The sequence below is a fragment of the Pristis pectinata genome, chromosome 23 (assembly GCF_009764475.1).
Source record: "Pristis pectinata isolate sPriPec2 chromosome 23, sPriPec2.1.pri, whole genome shotgun sequence".
Classification (NCBI taxonomy): Eukaryota; Metazoa; Chordata; class Chondrichthyes; order Rhinopristiformes; family Pristidae; genus Pristis; species Pristis pectinata.
This window is the reverse complement of record NC_067427.1, coordinates 20877447-20901560: the sequence shown is the minus strand read 5'-3', so window position 1 is coordinate 20901560 and position 24114 is coordinate 20877447. Positions and strand designations below refer to the sequence as shown.

At 39.5% G+C, this 24114-nt stretch overlaps 1 protein-coding gene across 4 annotated transcripts in view; it reads right to left on the bottom strand.

Moving 5' to 3' along the window:
• Nucleotides 1-3354: 3354 nt before the first annotated feature.
• Nucleotides 3355-24114, bottom strand: part of pappaa (pregnancy-associated plasma protein A, pappalysin 1a) — a 275180-nt gene continuing 254420 nt past the window's right edge. For all 4 annotated transcript variants that reach the window (XM_052037112.1, XM_052037114.1, XM_052037113.1 and 1 more), the window contains one exon: nucleotides 3355-10143. In XM_052037112.1, the coding sequence (XP_051893072.1) occupies nucleotides 10030-10143 (114 nt within the window). In that variant the 3' untranslated portion in view covers nucleotides 3355-10029. The remainder of the gene's footprint in view (nucleotides 10144-24114) is intronic.

Below are 24114 nucleotides of genomic sequence, written 5' to 3'. Positions count from 1 at the left end.
CTTCACCTCCCCCTCACCATCATCCAGGGACCTAAACAACCCTTCCAGGTGAGGCAGAGGTTCATCTGACTTCTTCTAACCTGGTCTATTGAATTCAGTGCTCACGACATGGCCTCCTCCACATTGGTGAAACCAAGCGTCAGCAGGGCAATTGTTTTGCAGAACACCTGCACTCTGTCCACAATGGACTTCTTGAACTTCCGGCTGTATGTCATTTTAACTCTCCTTACCACTCCCAGACTGTCTGTCCCTGGCACGAAGATGCCAAATGTAACCTGGAAGAACATCTCAAATTCTGCTCAGGTAGTTTACAGCCCAATGGTATGAACATTGAATTTTCCACTTTTAGGGAACCCTCACCCTCAATGTTCTCCTCCAACACACTCTCACCTTTCCTCCTAGTTTTCCTCTGCCTTTATTCACCGCTTCCATCCCTCTCCCACCATCTGGTTCCACCTGCCCGTTATTCCCTCCCCATCTGGTTCTACCTGTCACCTGTCAGCTCTATCCCACCCCATACTGACAATCTTTCCTGTTCTAAGTCCTGATGCAGAGTCTCGACCCAAATCATTGATTTACACCTTTTGCCTCCACAGATGCTGCTTGCCAGGCTGAGATCTTCCAGAGTTCTGTTATTTGTTGGAGCATGCTCGGTGGAAGGTGTTTGAACAGTCTGCAGTTAGTTCTAAGGCTGCCTGGTCAGGTCTCCTGATGAGGGCCCCTTTAAGTAAGAACAATATCAAGAACTAAGACGAAAGTTCTCCTAAACCCAATGAGACTGTTGTTCAACAGTAGTGGTGAGGACCTTTCAGTTCCAGTGCATGCCTGGATTGATGGAGATCTGAGTCACCTGACTAGTGACATCAATTTGCTTATAATACACCACTATTTAATCCAATGGATCAGCTTCATATTCTAATTTAATACTGCAATTTGAACCTATTTTCTTGATGATGTGGAATGAATGTTTTGTTGCAGATACCAGAAAAATCTTTACTTCATTGGCACTTATAAGATAGTTCCAATTCAGGAAGTTTGGTCACCTTTGCCCAGTCTGCATTAGAATGAGTGATTTGTAATTCTGCATTAGTGACCTCCCTATAAGAAGGGAAAGGATAACAGGGAAGCTGTGGGCACAGCTTTATAGGTTTGTCTCCATCGTTTTAATCCTGAGACTATCAGGTGTTTAAAGATGCAGCTAAAGTGATTTTACAGTGTTCTTCTTTTAATTCAATGTGTGCTGGGCATGGGTGTCGCTGGCTGGGCCAACGCTTATTACCTAGCCCTCCTAATCCTTGAACACAGTGGTCTGCAAGCCCTTTTAATAGTCAACCGCGTGGTAGTCTACATAAGGTCACGTTTGTTTGGCAATCCACTCATGTTGCATGTTTTGTTTTCAGTGCTGCATGAAAGGAGATTGATTTTACCCACAGTGAAATGCAAGTGTGTCCAGTTCCAGGTTAGATTATGCCACTCCTGAAATTCAATTGCTGCTTCAGGCTGAGGTTGGCATTTGTGTCAATGACACATGGTAAGGATGTGGAGAAGCTGAGTGGGGTTGCAGATTCAGAGGGGAGAAACTATTGACAGGTTTACAGATGAGAACAGAGATCTTTAAATTGAAGTGGAACTAGCCAAAAGTGACGTAGTTCAGATTACAAGTTAATGATGATGATGAATACCCTTTCTCCTGGTACCTGCCAATGAAGACATCAAAAAATTGCCACATGGTCATGGGCTGAGATTGAGTGACTTACTCCAGATGTCAGTATCTAAAATGGGAACCCATAATGCTCCCACATAAGCCTGGGTCATAGGCAAATCATGTCATTATGTTATTATAAATCTTATAGATTAAGCTGCATTAATCACCTGAAACAAATAATGGTTTTACTTTAAAGTTATTTTCACATATTCTGGACATTGGCAGTTCTACCAGGACAAGATGAACAATGCAATTCCTATTACAACCAAGCCACAGGAACAGGAACAGGAATGTCCTAGTCCTTCCCAGGATGTTCCTGTTGTCAGCCAGGGTAGCCATGTGATACTGGCTGATATGATGCACTATTAGTTTTGCAGTTTCATGTGAACTAGGAAAATTCTGCAATTCTCAGCATGCACCTCGAGTATGCACTCTTTCACAGAGACTGAAAATCCCAGTTGTGAAGGCCTAGGCTCAAGATAAAATCTTTGCAAAGGGAATCTTTTTATCGTTGTTTCACAAGGAACATTTTTAAGTCTCACTTTATTGATTTCTTTCCCACGGAATAGTATAGGAGATATCTTTATTAATCACATGTACATCGAAACACACAGTGAGATGCATCTTTTTGTGTAGAGTGTTCTGGGGGCAGCCCGGAAGTGTCGCCACATTGCCGGCACCAACATAGCATGCCCACAACTTTCCTAACCTGTACGTCTTTGGAATGTGGGAGGAAACCGGAGCACCCGGAGGAAACCCACTCAGACACCGGGAGAATGTACAAACTCCTTACAGGCAGTGGCCGGATTTGAACCCGGGTTGCTGGCGCTGTAAAGCGTTACGCTAAATGTGTTAGTTATTTTTATGTCCCATTGTTGCTCTTCATTATTGACATTCAGCTGGATGAAATAAAGAAACTGGGGGAAAAATACCATACAAAAAATTAGTTTAACTAATTACCTGTTTTTGTGGTTCCTGCAGCTTTGTGAACAGAACAAAATGGAGAAAATTTTCCTAAATAAAGACAGAAAATGCTGAAAACACTCAGCAGCTCAGGCAACATCCATGGAAAGAGAAACAGTTAACGTTTAAAGTTGCAAATCCTTCAATGGATGCTGTCTGATTTGCTGAATATTTCCAATATTTTCTGTTTATATTTCAGATTCCCAACATTTACAGTTTTTTTTATTTTCAACTCTATTTTCCCGCCGCTTATTTCTTCCAAATGTCTATCATTTGGGTGAAATGCACTGGTTTGTTTTGTAGTGGTGTCATGAGGTATGATTCTTCTGAACTGGGATACCTCTGAATCTGTGAAACAAATCAGCCAACGAGATAGGAGACTTCTAATTATGTAAATAAGTAGACTATACATTACATGGGTTTCCCTTCAGCGTAATTTGGAAGAGCATCTTTGCTTTTTTTTTGTTTTGGCTCCAAATTTGATGTGTGTGACAGAATTTGATCAAACCAAGTGGAGACCATAGCACTTGTTCACCTCTAAATTGGCATGTCTACTTTAATGAAAACAGCTTGTTTTGAGTAATGGACCTGTCAGTTGAAAGCAGTAATGACAGATGCGTGGCCAATAAACAGACACTGCTTGCAAAAAAAAACAAATTTATAAATGAGGTATGGCACACCTTCACTTTCCTTCATTTAGCCAGTGTTTATTTCTAACCAATACATAACAGGGAGGAGACATTATTTATCCATAAGAAATAATTATTTCCAGAGAAACAAATATACAGTACACCAGACAGATGTTTGTTGTGTAAAGTTAGAGCACCAACAAAATATATGCAGCGGTACAAAAGAACAAAAAAAAATGTCTGTGGTAAGTGCCCAACACAGTGCATTGTGAGTATGGGATAGTGGAATGCATTCCACCAATTTACCAGTGCTTTCTGAACACCATAATGGTATTAAAGTACAGCGTCAATGGTCAACTCTGATCCATTGAAAAACTGATGAAACTTGTTCTAACCACCAGTTGTACTAAAACAGCTCCTTGTGCTTCAATGCTGGCTGCTGATCACTTGACCTGACAATGGTTTCTTGCATCTGGGTTGATGCTGGAGTAAAGCAGCTAAATTTTGGTTTGTCAGGACCAGTGACTACATACAACAGATGAAAAAATTATTATCTCTTTTAAAACATTCACGACAAAGCTCTTTTGATTCACTTTGCCATTGCTGTGCATAAATGTAGTGTAAGTCAGTAAATGTGAAATACTTATGGATAACTCAGAGAGATTCTATAGTGATTGAGTAGATTGGGTCTCTAATATCTGAAGTTTAGAAGAATGAGAGGTGATCTTGTTGGAACTTATAAAAGAAGATTCTGAACAGATTTAGCTGTGTGAGTGATGGGAAACTGTTTTCATTGGCTGCAGTGTCTAGAATAAGGGGCATTGTCTCAGGATAAAGTATTGGACATTTCAGACACTAGTCAAAAGGAAATTATTATTACAGAATGTTGTGAGTCATCGAAATTTTCTATCCCAAAGACCTTGGGTGCTCAGTTGTTGTTCAATATTTAAAGCTGAGATTAATATAATTTTTAGGAATCGTAGGAAATCAAGGAATCTGGAGATCAGGTGGGAAACTGAAGCTCAGGAAGGAGATAATCTTGAATTGGGGAGCTGGTTCAGAAGGACATGTCATCTTCTCTCACTCCTGCTTCATGTTCCTATGGAAACTGAGAACAGGCTACAAATGATTAAAGATGATGTTATCCACAACAGGGACATCAATGTATTCAAAGAATTATTTTTCTTACACTGTTCCTGCAAGAGAAACAATTTTGAGATTGATTTAGACTTCTTTAATATCTCAAAGCACATTTGCTTCACCGGAATGAAGACCAACAAAAAAGCACAACTTTTGCCTGGAAATTCATCTCTGGTTGATGATGCTAAATGAACTCTCCAATGGAACTGAACTTTAAAAGGCAGTGTAAAACATGCTGTGACTATTATGTACTGCTGCCAATCAGGGATGAATCATCCTTCATCTCAGAATCCAGGATGAAGTGTTGGACACTCTGGATAAAGGTTAGGAGGAACTTCATCATGTGAACCCAGGGGGTGAGAGACATTACTATGTCAGTGCTGAATGGTTGTTTTGGTAAGTGCAATTTAACTGCTAGATTTTAACAGGCAGATTTGCACACACAATACAGTGACAAAGCCTTGATTTCATATAGATTATTGTTGAATTATGGAAGATTTAAAATTTGGCAAATACAGTCATGGAAAATTTATCATATCAAAGAAAAACATGGCCCAGTGTGTGTGGTAAGTGCCACGAGCAAAATCTGCACAACAGAACTGTTTCGTACAATCAATATTGACCATTCAACATCAATACTTGAGGATTGCATTCTAACTCACTCCACCCATGGAACTCTAATTCAGGTCATCCTTCCAGTGGTATTATCTTATACATTTGTTAATGAAACACTGTTGATATTTGGTCATTGACTGATCCAAATCCACTTCCAGAGATATATGGAGGTTTTACTCCAAAGGAAAGTCACAGCAATGGCAAGGGTAATCATTTCACAGATGCATGTGTTATACTAAATTCATTTGTGGTTCGATGTCCTGTACTTCAGAATGAGAGAGCTACAAGAGCACAGAGTATGTCTCATGTAGATTTCATATCCTATCATACCATTAAGGTAATAAAATGGCTGTAACAACGGAATTGTAAAGTTGTAAAAATAACTTAGATGATAAAGTGTAAATATAAATTAAAAATGGATGACATTCTTAATAAATAACTCTACTATTTACATCTTTATATATTGCTAGGAAATTTAAATTAAACTAAAAATTAAAAGCAGCTAGTTTACAGGCATGAGGTACAGCAAGAGATATGATATTACAGTAGACTGTTACATTTATAACGTTTTTCAGCACTTCATTTGATTATTGTTTTCATGACTTCCATAAGGTGCCCAACAAGTAACTAGTATGACTAATAAATACCAGGTTTTTCACAATGGCAGTTACCATATGAAAATATTTCCTCTCTCAAAGAAATCACAGCTTGACTTGTATTATGCAGACAGGTAAATGATCAATCAGAAACCAAGACTTCATGTACTCTTCTGGAAAATAAAAATGCCTCAACAGATAATGTGGGAATTTTGCAAATAAGTTTAACTTCTGTTCATAATGATTGGTTGTGGGGGAGAGTGTTTTAAAACATACTATTGTGACCAGTTTACTTGAGAGAAAATAACCAGCATCCCACCAGCAAATGTGACTTGGTATTTAAATCAATTATCAGTATTCGGTATTTAGACTGAATTTATCTGCCTCCCATTACTGAAATATTTCATTGTTAAAAGCAGCAATATTTCTGTATGCTGTTAAATAACAACAAAAGAAAAAGCAAATATTGATTAACTATCATCTTAATACAATTTTGTTGATTATATAAAACAAAATATCTGTGATTAATTAGCAAAAGCCAAGGGTCTTCCCAGCAAACCTCACCGTCATACAAAATGCTTGAATGGAAGTTTAAGAATTAACTCTTTTGACACCAACCTTTCTGGAATTTCCTCCATCTGTGCTTCCTGCATCCGATTGTCCCTTTTTAATGGCTGCTATCATAGCTAAACTAATCACCTCTTAAAAAAATGTTTAAATGCACGAGATATTATGTATGCAAAGCCTCAGGAAACAAAAATTAAAATTTTAAAATAGAATCAGATACAAAAAAATACCTGTCTGACCTTAGCAGCTTTTCAAAAACAAACATTGATGTAGACTTTTGTAAATGACTGTACAGAAAATCCAAATGCAGTTACTGAGCACAATAAAAATACTGATTAAATACAATTAAGCAAAAGTTTATAACAAAAGTACAAATAAACACTTTAAACACTTAAACAATTAAATGTCAAAAAGTTGTTCCTTTTTCTTCTATCTGGAGCTAATACTATGCACAAAAGTCGACAAGACATTACGACGCGACTACACCAAAATCCTATGGAGAACTATGTTTTTTTTGTCTAAACCCTAATGTTGTGGTAGTTTTTTTTTCTCTTCTCAATCTCGGTCCATGCAGTTTGCACAACCTCGTCTGTCAGGAGTTTGCAGCATGAAATCTTTTTTTTTAAACAACACAGGTAAAACCGATAAGAACCGACAGTTACAACCAGGCAAAATGGAAGAGAGATGGGAGGTAGCTTGGCTTGTTTTAAATTCCCTTTGAAATTGGCATGTTCCACATTTTGACACACCTCAACCAGCCAAAAGTATGAGCCACTGAGGTCCTGACCAACAGTTTATGAGGAAATACTGTCTATTGGAAAATTTAGAGTTATACTTACAGAACAGTGAAACTTGGACGATTGCATGTGGTACTGCTTCAGATTTTGCACTTTGCTCTCTTTGTTGTAAAAATTAAGCTGAAGCAAAAGTTTGTCTTATCACTGAAGTCGTGTGAGTGATAGATATGAAAATCAAAATGTGCATCATTCTCCCATGATTCTCTCCTTTTAGCGTATACATCCTCACCTTTTTATTTTTACGACTACAGCATCAGCCATGGAGGTACATCACAAATATCACTGCACAAATATTGGTACATATTTGTCTCAGATTGCTGTTCATTCTTTTAACCAAGGCACTTACCTATTTAAAGACGTTAACAACTTTGCTACGGGAATGATTAAATGATTTTACATGAATTTGTGGAGAATTTGTAAATTAATATTCACATTGTAATTTCCAATGTGATATCATTTTATTCATACTGTTGGGATCTTTATTTGTATATGCCACCTGATTATTGTTAACCAGATATTCCGGCTCCACTAAATTTACAATGGGTATTGAACGCTGCACTTTGCATCGGGAAACTGATCCTAGGGGAAAAACTGGCAGGTCCTTATAAGCTGATGGCAATTCTCCATGTGTAAGCTGAAGAAGGTGTTAACCAATATTACTGAGAATTATTGACTTCAGTTGCAGGATATTTTTATCTTTCCACTGTGAATTTAGAGCAAAGTGTTCTGACTGTTGGTGTTAAAAGACTATAAATTACTGTTATTGATAATAGATAATATTTGGCAAACTTGTGTACTGGACCACTGCAGTTATTTTTAATTCAATAGGTTAATGCCTCTGTTAAACAAGCAAATATATTCCAGACAAATATCAGGAGTGGCCCAACTGTAAGACAATGCAAGAAAATATCTACTTTTGATGCTCCCTACGGATATTTTGACTTATTCTTGTTCATCTCCCGTTGGAAACATTGTACTGAATGAAACTTACAGAGATAGTTGGATGAAATCACCAAACCAATGGCCCCAAGGAAAACTATGCCATAAACAATTGTAGATTGGAAATAAAACTACAAACATGCAACACTGATATTCTGACCTCTGCCCTTTGAAAGTTTCTACACACTGAGTGTGTGGAAATGGGGATTCATCATGTTCCAGTAAGCATTTACAGCAGTGACTTCTATAATTATATTTCCAAACTTGTGTTCCTTTCTCAATAGAAGGATCATGCAGTTTCTTTTTTAAACAACATTCTCCGGCCCAACTGAATGGAAGTCTACCTCTTACATTTACTTCAAGGAATGCAATTTAGAAGCTGATGGCAATTCAACAGAGACACTTCAACAAGAGTTTGTACTTTTTAGGGTTTTCGGAAGCTGGTGGAACAGAATTTAGCAAATTCTTTCAGTAAGGTAGCAGTGTTATCTTTCTCTATACAGTTTCGATTCTATTCCTTAACTGCCTGCAAAACTATGTAATATATTTATGGCAGTAATTATATTTGATGCCAACCAAAGAGTACTGTACAGCGTACAGTCTTTGTGCTGCTTTTCCCCCACAAATAGAATATATAGTCTTGCATTGATCTGCACCGAGGCACAAACGTAGATGGTGTGTGCTGCAGATTTAGTTAAAGGTGCTCAATGTATGAACTCTGTTCTGGTTGATCGAGTGCCTGGCTTTTTTATGCCTAACCCACCATATATTCTGCACCAAGAATCTATGTGATCATTCTCCAGGCTGTCCTCTTCATTGGTAACTCTATCTGCATTGTTAAAACAATTGCCAAGATTTGCTTCGAGATTCTTTTTTGAAAGCTGACTTTTGTTTTGTCTGTTTATTCATGTTCCTTTCAGGTTTTATCCAAGTAGCTGAGAGACTAAGATTTTAATCCCCTTAAATTTAACCAACACTATCGCATTTCATGACAATTATAATTGCCTATTGGTAAAAACTAGTGTCTAGCAGTTCTGTTCATGGGATGTTGCCCTTTGCAGATCTGGTTTTACAAGGTAGTCCTTAGGTGTGCTAGTCCAGTGTTTCGGCAACTGCTGATATAAAACACCCTTTTGACACAGATAAAGCCGTTTCAAGGGCTTTTGTCTCCCTTCACCTTAAGTTTATTCCACTCATTGATCACCTTTGGAGTGACATTAACATCCTCACACCAATCCCCTAAAGTTACCTTCCACTGGTCTGAATCTCCTCTGGATCGAAATTGGGTTCCTTGGGAAGAGCAATTGGAATGAGTGCAAGCAGATTTGATTCCCTTGAAATATGGCTCATTCTTTTGGCTGGATCTGTTTTCAATGAAAAGATTAAGAGATGAAATCAAAGGGTTTTAAAACAAAGCTTAAGTTTTGCTTAAGGCAGATAGACTGAAGTTTGGGTTTGGTGTTAACCTGCTCTTACACTGTGTGTAGGCTGGTTATCAGGCAGCAGCAACAGCCATGGTAACAGCTGTTTCCTTTCAGAAATGTGTATTAATTGCTTTTCCATCTGTAAATTGTTCTTTAATCTTTCTATGGACAATCATCTTTGTGTTGTATCTGAACTTTTTTTTACTCACTTTGCCGAAAACATTTCTATTTTTTGGATGTGGTGGTATTGTGTTTGTAACCCTTATAAAGTATAGTTCGGGGAGACGGTACTGTGGGAGTCAGGCGAGTGGGGGCAAGGGATTGGCCAGGAGAGGCCAGTCAAGCAGGCATAAAACATGCTATTTTGGGGTTTGTTCATTCAATGTGTCGTTCATGTCTTTATTCTTTTCTCTCACTCCAGTCTTCAGACAGAAGGCAGACTAGTCGAATTGTGTGTGTGTGTGTGTGTGTGTGTGTGTGTGTGTGTGTGTGTGTGTGTGTGTGTGTGTGTGTGTGTGTGTGTGTGTGTGTGCGCGCGTGCGCATGTGTTTGTGTGAGTATCATCTGGTTGGAGAAGTTTCTCCTTTAAGCAGCAAGGAATGTGTGGCTCTTCCAGTCTGCCTTCAGCTGTTAGCAGTTCCCGGTTCCTCCCGGCTAATGGTGTCCGTGGTAGAAGCGTTGCTGTCTCACTTTGCCATGCTCCTGAGCTGTGGGATCTCGGCAAGCACAGTCTCCATGAAGTTCACAAGACATTGGGAAAGGTATGACCTGTAAGACAAGGGGTGCATTAGATGCTTCTCACGAGCTGTCATCCACTGAGGTGTGTGACACATGAGGGGCAGAATAGATCATAAAATGACAAAATAACACATCCACCTGCCAACACCATGTCATTTTACTTAATCATTTATTCAGCTGCAGAAAAGCTTCACTGTGAATCATAAATATGATGGCACATTAGGCTCAGTAACACATTTTTACTCCATTATCAGGGACTGCCTGGTTGCACTTTACCTTCACCTACACAACATCAATTTAAAAAGAGAACTGAGTACGTTTCTCATGGACGATATGGTGGTCGGGTCCCAATGGTACAATTTTTTATGTACCCATTCCAGATGACTTGTCTGCAGCACTGTGCATGGGAATGCTGCAGATAGAGGCTGCACTTCCAGAGGAAGTCATTGTCTGGAAAGTGCTTTGGGATGTCATCAGGTTGTGAAAGGCATTAGAATGAGAGCTTGTTTCATCTGGTGAAACAGATCCACCTGAGTGCAAGTTAGTGGCTTTCCCTTTCAAAGCATTCATGACATTTTCAAATAAAAGCACAGAAATGCATCTAAAAAAACAATGGAGACACAAGAGACTGCAAGTGCTGGAATCTGAGGTAACAAACAAGATGCTGGAGAAACTCAGCGGGTCAGGTAGTATCTGTGGAGGGAAATGGACAGTCGATGTTTTGGTCCAGATGAAGGGAGTCGGCCCGAAATGTCGACTGTCCACTCCCCTCCATCGATGCTGCTGCTGCTGCCCGACCCATTGAACTCCTCCAGTATTTTGTTTGCTGCTCCAAAAAAAATGGACTTAGTAAAAAGACTGGGAGGAGCAATCCAAAGGTTTCTGTGTAGAACTGTAAGAATATAAAGTCCGTTGCTTTGTGATGCAATTGATCAGCACAACAAATCAGGGGAATGTACTGAACTGGGAAAAATATTCAGGCGTCTCAGCAAGAAAAAAAATTAGTGACAAAGTGGATTCTAGACCTGCTCTCCCAAAAGTGGAAACGTGAGGATAGACTCTACTCAAAGCAGGTGACAGTGGTGTCAATAACGTTATGGCTACCGACTTGAAATATATTTTCTACCAATACCTACTTGAACAGGAGAAAGTAACATTTTGGTTCCAGTATTTATTTGCAATACGAACTCCAGGAAATGCCTTTCACTGGCATACATCTTGGTCTTTTCTGATTATTTAAGCTTTTCATGTAAATTTTAAATTCTAATAGGTATCAGTAAATTCTAAGAGAAATTTTCTGCTCCTGCTTAAAATGAATGGTCGGAAAACCATGGACATTGGACGCGTGAATTTTGATATGTTCTGCCAGTGGGTCCAGCTTCCTGCCAGAAACACAGTGCCAGAAATTTACCCTTTATGCATACACCATCTAAATCTTCTGCAGTTGCCTGTTTAGCTTGGAAGAGTTGCTCATATTTACCAATGTGGTTCGGAAAAACAAGACGTCAGAGAGCGGAGTTTTCAACCCATTAAGTTCATGTACAAGCACTTAATGTGCTCTTGCTTCAATTTAGCATTCAATATTTTTAAACAGATGCTAATCCATTTCAGATCTGGATAGGATGAGCAGTGACCAAGGTTAACTCTGGGGTAGGGTTGGAGGTTGGCAGAGGTGAGGAAATAATAGATGAGATTATTTCCAAGGAAAAAACATGTATCTTTGGGAAATGATTCTGAACCTTCTTTCTAAACTCTCCTCTTCCGTCAACTGCAGTGTAGCGATAGCTTTAAAAGTGCAATGCAGAATTTAGCATTTGTCTAATTGAGAAATGTTTTCAAACTTATTTTAGCACACTAATGGTATATCATTGCAACATGTTTTCGTTGTTGTTGGCAAGGGGGGAGCCTTGGAATGGCACTGAAGTAGAGACAGTAACCTCTGTGTGGTGTTCTCTTGTTCTTTTTTTGTGTCTATTTCTACCATTCCAGCATGAAGAACTGCTTTGAACCATGCATCCACGAGTACCACAAGGGAACGACACTTTAAATAGGGGCCATGTCAATTCAGAAGATGCCTCGGAACAACAGAGGTTGTGTTATTACAAGTGGTGTCAGTAGGTTAGTGGATTAAATGCTTCTTAATATAATTGGGCCTTAAAGCTATTCACATTCAACAAATCTCTTTACTTCAAATATCCATTAATTTATGTTTAACAGCAGAAATCTTAATTAGTTTGGCCCACACAAACTCCAATTCATTTTCATTATGAGTTCCACCCTATTTTTTCCCAAGGGTCAGTGACATATAATCCAGCAAAGCACTAGATAAAAATGCGTGTAAGTGTCCCAGAGATCACATCGAATGTCAATATCCTCCTCCCAATTGCCTGGGGTTTATTTAATCCTTTGTCTCATCTTAAGTGGTCAGAAGCTAAATACAAGATGTCGGTGAACAAGTCTGAAGCAACTGTATGCTTAATAGTCTCATGTGTGCCATTTTTAGCCCTCTCTATCAGAATAAATGGGCAACTAACAAACAAAAAACAGAGAGTTTAACAATGTAGGTAACTTCTGGTCTGGGATGCACACAAAGTTCAATCAGGCACACTTTTTCTCAACACAGTTGGCAGTGTAATATTTGCCAGCTGAAGTGTACACAACTAATGGGAAAAGCTGTTAAAAAAAAAGGCAAAAATATATTATTTGGTTGGAAGGAGCATCTGGCTGACTGAAGAAACATTTTGTCACCCACTGGAAAGGGTGGAGGGGAGAGGGGCTGTGGGTTTTCTCTTTAAGAAGCTCAAAGAGTAAGCTTAAAATAAAGGGCAAAGTAAATTGATAAGAAAAACCACTGAATGGCTTGGTGTCTGATCCAGTAAATCATGCTATTGATCTGCTTCGTGGTGAAGTGGAAAAGGATGAGCTAACAACTGGAGCCAACACTCGTTGACTTGCCATCTGTGCCACTTATTGCTTTGGCAATTGCTGCAGCTAATTCTAAAGCTCACTTATTCAGTTATAAACTCTGTTGCTGAGCACGATCCCAGAGTGACAAAGGATCTTTGACATGATGACCTTGAAGCATCTCTTCACAATTCCAAGAACAAACAAACAATACTAGAACCCACAAACTCCATGGATCTCAATCAACCTCAAAAGTTTACAGTCAGCTGCAATGTTTTAGTGTGTTATTTGCTTCAGAAGTGTTTTTACACCTTCATGAAAGGTCAAGCCCCAGGTCTCTGGCACTTGATTATTCTTTGCAAAAAATTACAATCCAGGGTTTCATGACTGGTTAGCAATCAATAAATGACAAAGCAAAAGGTTTAGATGTTGAAATGCAAATCACTATGATGCTGGAGGAACTCAGCAGGCCAGGCAGCATCCTTGGAGAAAAGCAGGTGGTCAACATTTTGGGTCAGGACCCTTCTTCAGGACTGTTTTTCTCCACGGATGCTGCCTGGCTTGTTGAATTCCTCCAGCATCACAGAGTTGTTCATCTAGATATTCCAGCATCTGCAGTCCTTTGTTTCTCTAGATGCTGAAATTCTGAATTAAAATAGAAAATGCTGGAAATACTCTGCAGGTCAGGCTGCAGTCGTGGAGGGTGAAACAGAGCAACGGATTAATGAGCTGAATCATTTACCAGAATGAATTAATGCAATCTGAATGCAATTACTTCTTTTGTTACATTTGTCAATCTAAATGACTTCTGCAATCAAAATCAACACAAACCAGGTGTATACTGTGTGATTGAGGCAGAGATTGGGCCGACTCCATTCACCAATATAAGGTAATTTCTTGCTCAGTGGTATTGCTCTGTGCATGGTGCTCATCCACTTCTGAGAGAATGAGAGAAACAAAAAGGCTCCAAGACTCAGGAAATTCATTGTTTTAATGACAGACTTAAATGTTCTTATCACATCCTCTTCCCTCTTTAGATAAACATCCAATTGCTTTTTGATCCTACCAATATGACATCCTTCAATCGTCTTTCCTGACCTATTAACTGTGGATGGAAAGGTCCTTTTCAGTAAGCCTATGGCTCCTTATTCAATTCAGTTCCCACGGCGTAATAGCTGTGGTTGCTTCACCAGCTCAGTTACAGATAAAAGCTGCCACATTGCTAATAATACCCCTACCATCTTGTTAAAAAGATAAGTTGAGGTAAAAGCAACACCACTGTGAGAGCTAGGACTTAATGCTGGTCTCACTTCTGACAGCTGATCAGCTTTATTGCATATGTTCGGCAGGAAATTGCAGATGTTGAAAAATATTTAACACCACTCTCACAGGTAAGGGTGTAAGGCCATTCAAACATTGCTGGTATGAAATCCTGACCCTGCTGGTGGGGGTTTGGAGCAGGTGAACTCAAAAGCCTCCAACTGCTCTCACTCATGCAGTACAATGCAACGATCAGTGGCATCTGTCAATGATGGCACTTGTCTTTGCCATTTGATAAGATTAGTTTGGTCAGATACAATTGCTGCTTTACAAATCTCCACCTAGCCTGCCATTGCTCGAGTTTTGTAAATTTGACAAGTGAAACGTTCATGAGTCTTGAAATTTGTTCACATAACCCCAAAAATAGCAGTAGTTTGCATCGGAAAATCAGACTAACCCAGAGCAGGTTTCCCCTGGATGCTGACTCCGCCCAACTGATTACAACTGTTACAACTTCCTTAAAGATTCTCACATTTCCCGTGCCATTGATGTCAGACTGGCAAGTCTGCAGTTTCCTGTTGGGTTTTTTCTCTCGTTAAGTGATAAGGTTGCTTTTGCTATTTTCTGTCTGTGGGAACCATTCTAGGATTGCTGAGATTTTAGAAGATAACAACTACCTTATCCACTGTCACCATAGTCACCTCTTTCAAAATCTTGGGATGCAAATGATCAGGTTCTGGGGATATGTTGGCTTTCAGTCCCATTAATTTCTCCAATACTATTTTTACCAATTCCTTCCGGCTTTTCATGCAGCTGCTCACCTGCTATTCTCCGTTATTTCCAGTGAAAGTGGAAGCAAAATATATATTTAAATTTCCTGCCCTTTCTTTATTCCCAACATAATGCCTCCTCTCTCAGTCTGTTATGGATCCAGGTTACGTTTAGCTAACTCTTTCCTTTTTGCTATCTACAGAGGCTTTTACAGCCTGTTTTTAATGTTTCTTGATGGATTAGTATATTCTGTTTTCCTGCTCCTTATTGATTTCTTGATCCTCCTTCAGTGAATTCTGAAATTTTCCCAATCCTCAGGCTTAATGCATTTCTTGGCAATGTTAGAAGCCTTTCCCTATGAATTAATACTGTCTTAACCATAGCTGGAGCACTTTTCCTTTTGAGTTGTTATGTTTCAGAGGCATATATTTGCTTATTTCCCATGAACTATGTATTAATTCTCATTAATTCCCCCAGCTTCTCCTACCACTGACCTACAAAGGGGGGTGGGGGGGGCCGTAATGTGGAAAGATCAATTCACTTACCAGAATGCCTTTGGCATGTGGACCAGTGCTTAATGTAGTTTCCCAATCTATCATCGAAACTTGCACCTTAAACTTTCATTGTTTGCTGTGTTTTGATTTAAGACCCTGGCTTCTAATTGAACTAATGTACTTTAAATTTTTATACAAGATTCCAGCATATTACAGTTGCTCTTCCCTCAAAACTCCTCAACCACCAGATTAATGTGCAGTATTCAAACTAAAAGACCCTGCTCCCCAGTTGGTTGTGCAACATACTGATCAAGAAAAGCACTTCTTATATGGAGTGTGTAAAAGGTAGTTTCCTAGATCAATATATCAGGTGTTCGGCAGTATTTGTTTTCTGAACTGAATACTTATTTCTGAGTGTGTGGTTTTGCAGATTATGCAAGTTGAAGTGTCCAGTGACTATTGTATTACCCTTGTTACGTGTACCTCTAATTTCCTGATTTATACGATACCCTGCATCACCATTACTGTTTGAGATGCTTCAGACAACTCCCAACCATGTTTTCTGCCCTTGCTGTCTCTTAGCTTCAGCCAGATTGATTTTACATTGAACATAGAACCATACAGCACAGAAACAGGCCCTTTGGTCCACCATGTCTGTGCTGACCATGATGCCAATCTAACTAATCTCATCTGTCTGCAGAAGCTTTATATTCCTCCATCCCCTGCCTGTTCATGTGTCCGTCTAAATGCATCCTCAATGTTGCTTTGGTACCTGCTTCCATCACTCCCCCTGGCAGTGTGTTCCAGGCATCCACAATTCTTGTGTATAAACAAAACAGCAGAAACTTGCCTTGTAAATCTTCCTTAAACTTTCCTGCTCATCTTAAATCTATGTTCTAATTCTTGATTTCCCAAACTAAGAACCTTCCTCTCTATTGCCTGAAGCAAGTCTTCCATTATCAGGGCTATTCCTCACCACCTTTTCCAGTTTTCCTATTTCTTCTCAAAGCTAAATCTCCTGGAATATATAATTCCTAAATCTGGTCAGTTGCAATCACATCTCCATGATGACCAAAAGATTTCAGTTTTTGCTTTTCATTCATCTATTGCAGTCATTCTCAATTTCTTAGCCTCTGGATCACTCCAGATGTCTGCTGTTAACCTTTGTCACATGCCATGGTTTAATGCTAATTGGTGCATTAGGGAGGTCACCCAAACTCCATAGCCAAAGAGATGAGACTTTGCCCTCATGCCACATGTTTCCCTACAGTGCAGTTTGAGAGACTGCTCTCGTGTCTTTACAGCGATCTCCCTTGCAATTTCCTTCCAGGAGAACCAGGCTCTAGTCCTGGCGAGTTAACATGGCTCGCCCAACACAGCGATCATAGCTCCTTTGGCATTGTTCTTCACCAGCAGCCTGTCCACCTCTTTATCCCCCAGGCACTCTCCCATCCCTTCAACTAATTCTTTGGCAACACTCCCATGTAGACTGAAGAGTGTAGCTTGTATAGAATTACGTTCTTTAAAGATCGTACCTCCATTGTAACACCAGTGAGAATTTGGAACACCTCAAGAGAGAATACTGGGTTGAAATTGAAAAAAACACCCAAGAACATTATTCTGTGAACCTTGCAATTAATGTTCTTGCTGTTTATGTAAGTTTCTCAAAGAGCATTTGGGGTGATCCACAACACTGTTTCAACACCAAGAAAACAGCATGGATTGATTTCTATGCCCTGGTGTTGGGAGTAGGATGGGATATACTGTTAGTTATTTTTCTAACAATCTACCTGTGTCAGTTGATGGTTTCATTCCATGCATGTGAATTTGTGTGAAGCAACAACAGCTGAGCTTTTTCTAGCTGGAATCAGTCACTGTCATAGAGTCATAGAGTCATACAGCATGGAAACAGGCCCTTTGGTCCAATTCATCCTTGCTGACCAAGGTACCCAGCTAAAGCTCCTATTTGCATCGATTTTAACTTCTTAAAGAACTTTTGCAACTTCACTCCAAGTTTTCTCACATTATTCTGCTTTGGATCTTGAATGAGGCTTGGATCCAATGAGCACATTGAAGGACTATATCTGTTTGCAGGTTCATTCAACATCAAACTTAAAGGCACTGCAAAATCATAGCAGTTTTAAAATTAGGAGCTTATTACAATGGTTTTGTTTAGGACCTTGTATTTATCTGTGGGTGCTAGTTCTCTTAAGCAATATGTTGACATTATAAATGGTGCTCTCAGGTGCTCTTTGCCTTTAGTCCAGGACCCGCATGGAACTGAGAAAATGAAATCTGCATTAGCCAAGAAAACCAGTGAAGTCAATGATGGCAAGAGGAACTTCGCAAATGCTGCACAGATAACATTAGAATCTCACAGGGAACAGCTTTTCTTTACCAGATTATTATTGTCATTAAAATTGGAAGTACAGAAAAGGGTTAATGAAGATAATGCGGTTGTTGTTGTGTGTATCAATTTGCAAGAGATATTTAACAACGTACTACTCAATAGTAAGATTAAAGCTCATCGATTAAAGGACATCGTAGCATCGATATACAATCAGCTAATGGATAAAGTGAGGAATAACAGTGAACAGTTGTTTATCACATTATATCTCCAGGGACTGGTTTTAACAGCATTGCACACTTTTCTATATATTAATCAGTTAGCCTTGGTATACAGGCACTTCAAAGTTTGTTGATGATATAAAACTTTGACATGTTATAAGTAATGAGGAAGTTAGTAACAGACCTCAGAAAGACACAGCCAGATGAGTCCATATACAGACGCATAGCATATGAGAATTAACAAAGAGAAGTGTCTTCTCTGGCAGTGAGAGCTTTTTGAAAAAGTACTAATTCCCTATTTTATTCCCATGGGTCTAAATTATATCCAATTCACCTTTGAAAGTTGCTATTGAACTTCAGCTTTTCTGTCAATAGCGACCGAGCCATTTGAAACATTTGTGAATTATAGACCACAGCAGCTACAGAAATGGTTGAGGCACAGCGTATTTCAGGAGAAAGGTGATAAGTATCTGAACAAGAAAGGAATAGAAGATTATTTTGATAAGTGGGGAGATTGAGATGAAATAAATACATTGGGAGAAGCTTTGAGTGGAGCATGAACACAGATGGCTATTCCTGTGCTGTTAATTCCATCTATTTTTGTTTAATTGGTGTTTATGGGATACACAGCTGAGAAAAAGAATAAACGTGAATAAATGAGAACAGTACTGGCAAAACACTCACTAAAGAACCAGGTTAATAAAATAAGGATTGAATTTCCCAACAGGTGATAAGTTTGGTTTGATGTGAAAAGTCAGTGAGACTGAAGAGCAGGAGTTCCACAATATTAGTTTAGATTGTTCACTGAGCTATTTCTCCTTAATTCACCTCATTTCTCCTTGTATGACCTGAAAGAAATATGAATAGAAATCCACTGAAGTGAAAGGTGTTAAAGTTCATTTGTATTATTTGATCCTCCACAGGTTCACTAAAAGAAACCTCATTATTTCCACGAGATCAAGACACTCCACACATTTTATCTGAGTTGACTGCCCAGGGTCACATGAGCCACATGCAATTTTTGAGTCAACGTTCTCATTAATGTGCACATACCTCAAGTGATAAACTTAGCAGACATGACATGTGCTTTATTTTAGAATTTATCCACCAGTGAGGTGAGAGCACATTTGGTCAGTCTCTGGGCTCAAGAAATTCAAGTAAGATGAACTAGTAAATGAGAAAAAAATGCCCTAATAGTATTTCTTTCAAGGGCTTAATTGGTAAGGCTCTTGGGAGTAAGAAATGAACTAGATGCTGTTTGAACAAGTTTGTTGTAAATAATCTGAATGGCCAAGTTTAAACATCTTCTCATAGAAGTGGGATTATTGAAAAAATAATGTTATTTAAAAAAAACAGTTGTTGGAAATCAGAAATAGTTTCAGACAATGCTGGCAGTTTGCATTGTTTAATCAGAACCTGAGAGGGTAAGGATAAATGGTTATATTAAGGGTAGTTATCTTTCCTCTCTGGGCAAGCAAGCCCCTTTGCATTCACATTAAGTTTAAGCTCGTACCTGACCCTAGAACTGACTGGAATTTCACCATCTTTGCCTTTTGGTAATTAGGGAAAATGAGATTTGTTTATAACTTGATCAACACCAAATGTGTGACAAATTATTTATTGCAGCAAACAAATGGCATCAGAAGTGGCTGCAAATCTGTAGATGGCAATCCTGAATTAAACTAAAATTATTTTAGTGTCAGTTCTGACAAAATCTCTTCTCTGGGGACATTTGCTTGAAGCTTTAGGAAGATGTATAGTCTACCTTTAAAATCTGGCTGGGCCTCCAATCTGATATCTGGCAAGCTTTGCCCTAAGTCTGGGGTGGAAGCAGGTTAACACTTGCATTTTTTTTTTCAGTTTATGAAAACTACAGACCAGTGTGAAACGTCAGCCAAAATTGCCAACCCAAAAAGGCCTAGTGCTGTGAAGAAAACATTCTATAGAAAGAAAATTATTTTTAAAGATTCCAGAGTGGCTGAAAGATTTTCTTTCAAATGAATAAACAAGTGCTTTTACTGCATTACTGTACTCGTGATCATTCTTTAGCCTGTATGGTCTGACCCCCACTGAGAATTGGTATGTTCCATATTTTTCTGGCATATTTTAAAGTATGGCCCCTTAAAGACTGCTTTCCTTCTGTGAGGAATCCAATACTCTGAGCTCATAAGCTCTGCTTCAGTCCAAAGAGTTCAAAAGGCTCTGATGTTGGTTAGGCCCACTACCCTTTCACCGTGGCCCCAACTCACAGGAGACCTTGTCTCAGATTGTTCTGCTTTTACTTCTGGCTAGCATTAAAATTTAAAAGAAAAATGACTGGGAGATTACAGTTAGTGAAAAACTGGGGCAGGAAGGGAATTAAACTAAGATGAAGGTGGTATCTAATCAGTTATGGCTGGAGTCTGAGTCTGCCTTTTCTTACCTACAGCACTTGCGCAAGTAAACCCATGGGTTTTCAGGGTCAGTCAAGTTCTCCCCTTCCTCCCACCCCCACACCTCAGTCTTATGTTTTTGTAACGTATCCAGGATGCTTGCACAAGCAAGTTATTTACTCTAGTTCTACAGTGTAATGCGTAAGTTGCAAGTGCTCGTTCTTTTCTGAATATACAACATTAAAATGGCAGTCTGCATGCCATGGCCAAGAATATAATAAAATCAATATTTTTCAGTGAGGCTTGAAAGGACTTGCAGTTAGTCTGCCCCAGTCAGTCTCCCTGGTTGTTAATGTAATACTGGTGAAAAACAAGCAAATTTAATAAAGGTTTTGCTCCAAGGTGTACCACACCTAGGGTAATGTTAGAGTCTGGCATTTATTTTCTTCGCTCCTTACTCACTTGGTACCACTGTTAAAGTGAAGAGTAAAAGTGATTTATGTTGTATGAAATTGTATGAAAAAAGTGTTTGTTTAAAGGTTCAGGCTGACATGCTTCTACCTGTGTGTGCGGGCAGGTGTCAGATACGGTGGCTGATTCATCTTTATTACGTGTCAGAAGAGCAGTGAAGAGCCTGGGTCATGAATTCACAAGAGAATTGGAAGTGGAGAGCAGCAGCTGTGGGCTCTTAAAGTGAGAATTAGAAGGAAGTATGCATTGAATCTGGGGCAACTGGGTCTGCCTCCTGTGAGGGATTTGCACCTTCTCCCTGTCACTGGGTGGGTTTCCTCCCACATCCCAAGACCTGAGGGTTGGTAGATTAATTGGCCACTGTAAATTGCCTCTAGTGCAGGTGGTAGTGGAATTTGGGGAGAGTTGATGAGAATGTGGGGAGAATAAAATGGGGATTAGTGAATAAGTGGGAGATTGACAGTTGACAGGGACTTAGCAGACAGAAGGGTATTTTTCCATGCTGTATGCCACTATGACTCTGTCCCTATTAACCTATTTGGTCTCACCCTATCAGAGATATTCCCTTTGTTCTACCCAACCCTTCCCCACCTTCTTTGCAACCTAAAACTAACTTGGTTTTTGCTTCCAGCTCAAATGGGAAGTCCCAGACTTGAAATGTTAACTGTTGCTCTTTCTACAGATGCTGCCTGACATACTGAATGTCTCCAGCATTTTGTGTTTATCGTTTAAAAAAATCCACTTTGTTGTTGTTTGTGGAGTCTTGCTGTGCACAGATTGTCTGCCATGTTTCCCACATTACAACCCTTCAAAAGTACTGTATTAGTTCATAGGTATCCTGGCATGATTTAGTTTAAAGACTTTCTTTACAACTATATCCACAAATGGGAGCTCCCTTGAGCTGAATTTGTATCAAAGCAACCACTCTTAAACAATCCATTGTTTTACTGCTGAGGGAGCATAATGTCACTATCCCTCCTTGCCCGTCTGGCTTCTGGCTGAGTGCTCCCTGCCAACAGCATGAGCACTCGCAAAGGTGCAAAAAGGAACTTCTCCCAAATTTCCTCCTAGCTGAGAAACTACAACTGCTCTTGCGTTAGCCTCTCTCTGCTCATAGTGGTCCAGTGACGTTGGGGCTCTGATGGGCAGCAACTGCACACTTATTTAACAGAGGCTTAGTAATGCTTTCCTTGCTTTTTTGGAGGTGAGAGGTTAGGGATGGCTGTACAAATGGTTATAGCTCTATAAAATTCAAGGTTGTTTGAAGAAGATTGTTTCTGTGCTGTATCTCTATGTGTTTTATCTGAAACTCTTTCTTTTATTGAATGACATGAGAGGGCAAAGTCCATGTGAAACCATCAAAATGGTCTGAATTGTAAATACTTTTAAACAGCAGAGTATTGAGAGCAGCACAGTGATGCAGCTTTTAGAGTTGCTGTCTCACAGCTCCAGCAATGCAGGTTTGATCCTGATCCCTGGTACTTTCTGTGTGGAGTTTGCATGTTCTCCCTGAGACTGCATGGGTTTCCTCCAGTGCTCTGGTTTCCTTCCAGATCCCAAAGATGTGCAGGTTGGTAGGTTAACTGCACAATGTAATTTGCCCCGGTATGAGGGTGAGTGGTTCTGTGGGGAATTTGGGGAGAATTAAAAAATGGGATTAATGTCAGATTGGTGTAAATGTGTATTTTATATTTGAAATGGACTCATTGAACTAAAGGGCCTGTTTTCTGGCTCTTGTACTCTAATGTAGCTTTGACAATCTCACCAGGATCTGAGTACAGTTCCTCCCCAAGTTAGAGAAGGGACAGAAATCTGGCCGTGAACTGAGTTCCCACACGGCAGAAGATGCCTGCAGCCCAGCAGCAGCCAACAAACTCATCCCACTTTCTCTCCCAAACACTCATTGGCATGTACGGGCTGTACATAAATCAGCTGTACATAAACTAGGTCAACAGTTTAGAGCAATCCTGAGGATGCTGTATTCAAGGTACCATCCTCTGAGTGTGATGTAAATCAGCTCCACGCAGGTGTTTGAGGAGCCATTGTACTATTCAAAAGATTACACTCCTCCATCATTTAACAGCACCAGAACTCTATTAACTGACCATTCAATTCACTGCTTTGCAGGAACTCAAGAATGCTGTTCTGATAATTGCCTTTGCACTTTGTTCACGAAATGCAAAATGCTGTCAGGTATTTTTGACAGAAGCCTAAAGGAGTAAGTCCTCAACAGATGAACTGGACTATTCCATCCCTTCAAAAGACAACTAATGATATTCTAAATTTAATGCAAATATTTTTTGCTTCTCCTGTCATCAACATTTGCTGTGTAAAGTGTTGGCCCTAAGACCAGCTGTTGTGAGCCAATCAATTCACACATTCTCTAGATCCCAGACTATTTAAGAACAATACCAAGGGACATTAGCTAGTATTTAAAGACGAAAGTTGTACGTTTGATATTTGTTAATCCTATTGTCATGTCATAAATTGTCTGCTTAATACTTGATGATACATGATTGATGTAATGGGAACAATATATATATCTTTGTGAAAGGAAGTCATTTCTGTCTAAGCATTAATTCACAGCAATAAACGCTGAACCTGCACGATGTCATGGCCTAAAAATTCAATGGTACCATACAAATTTTATGGAGCAAAAGACCGACTTGAAGCAGAAATTTGATTGTGAAATACAACAGACTCTTCTGCAATTGTGTACAATATAAAAATGAATCACAAGTTCTGATGCATGTGGTGTTCTTCTGCATGGAGGCTGTTGGACATGCAGTGGTTACATTAGTGTTGGAGCCTGAATATGTACTGAAGAAACAGCATGTGGCTCCATTGGAAGAGCAGACCTTTAGGAGGATGAAGGCCTGCTTGAGTATAAAAGAACCCAGGCTTGACTGAGCCACTACTGAACAGACCGTCACAGAAGCCAACCAATGGATCAGGATGTCTCAAGGGTCAAGGTAAGACTTTCTTTGTTCTTTGGGGACAGGTCCATGCCTATTCTGATGCTTTCCCAATATGGCCTGCTGGCATGGTGTTCTGTGATCTGATAGAGATGCAGGTTACCTGCTTTTGTCTCCAACCCACCTCTCCTGATGTTGGACTTTCAACTGAGAGCAGATGAACCAGCAATTGTACTTTAGATGCAC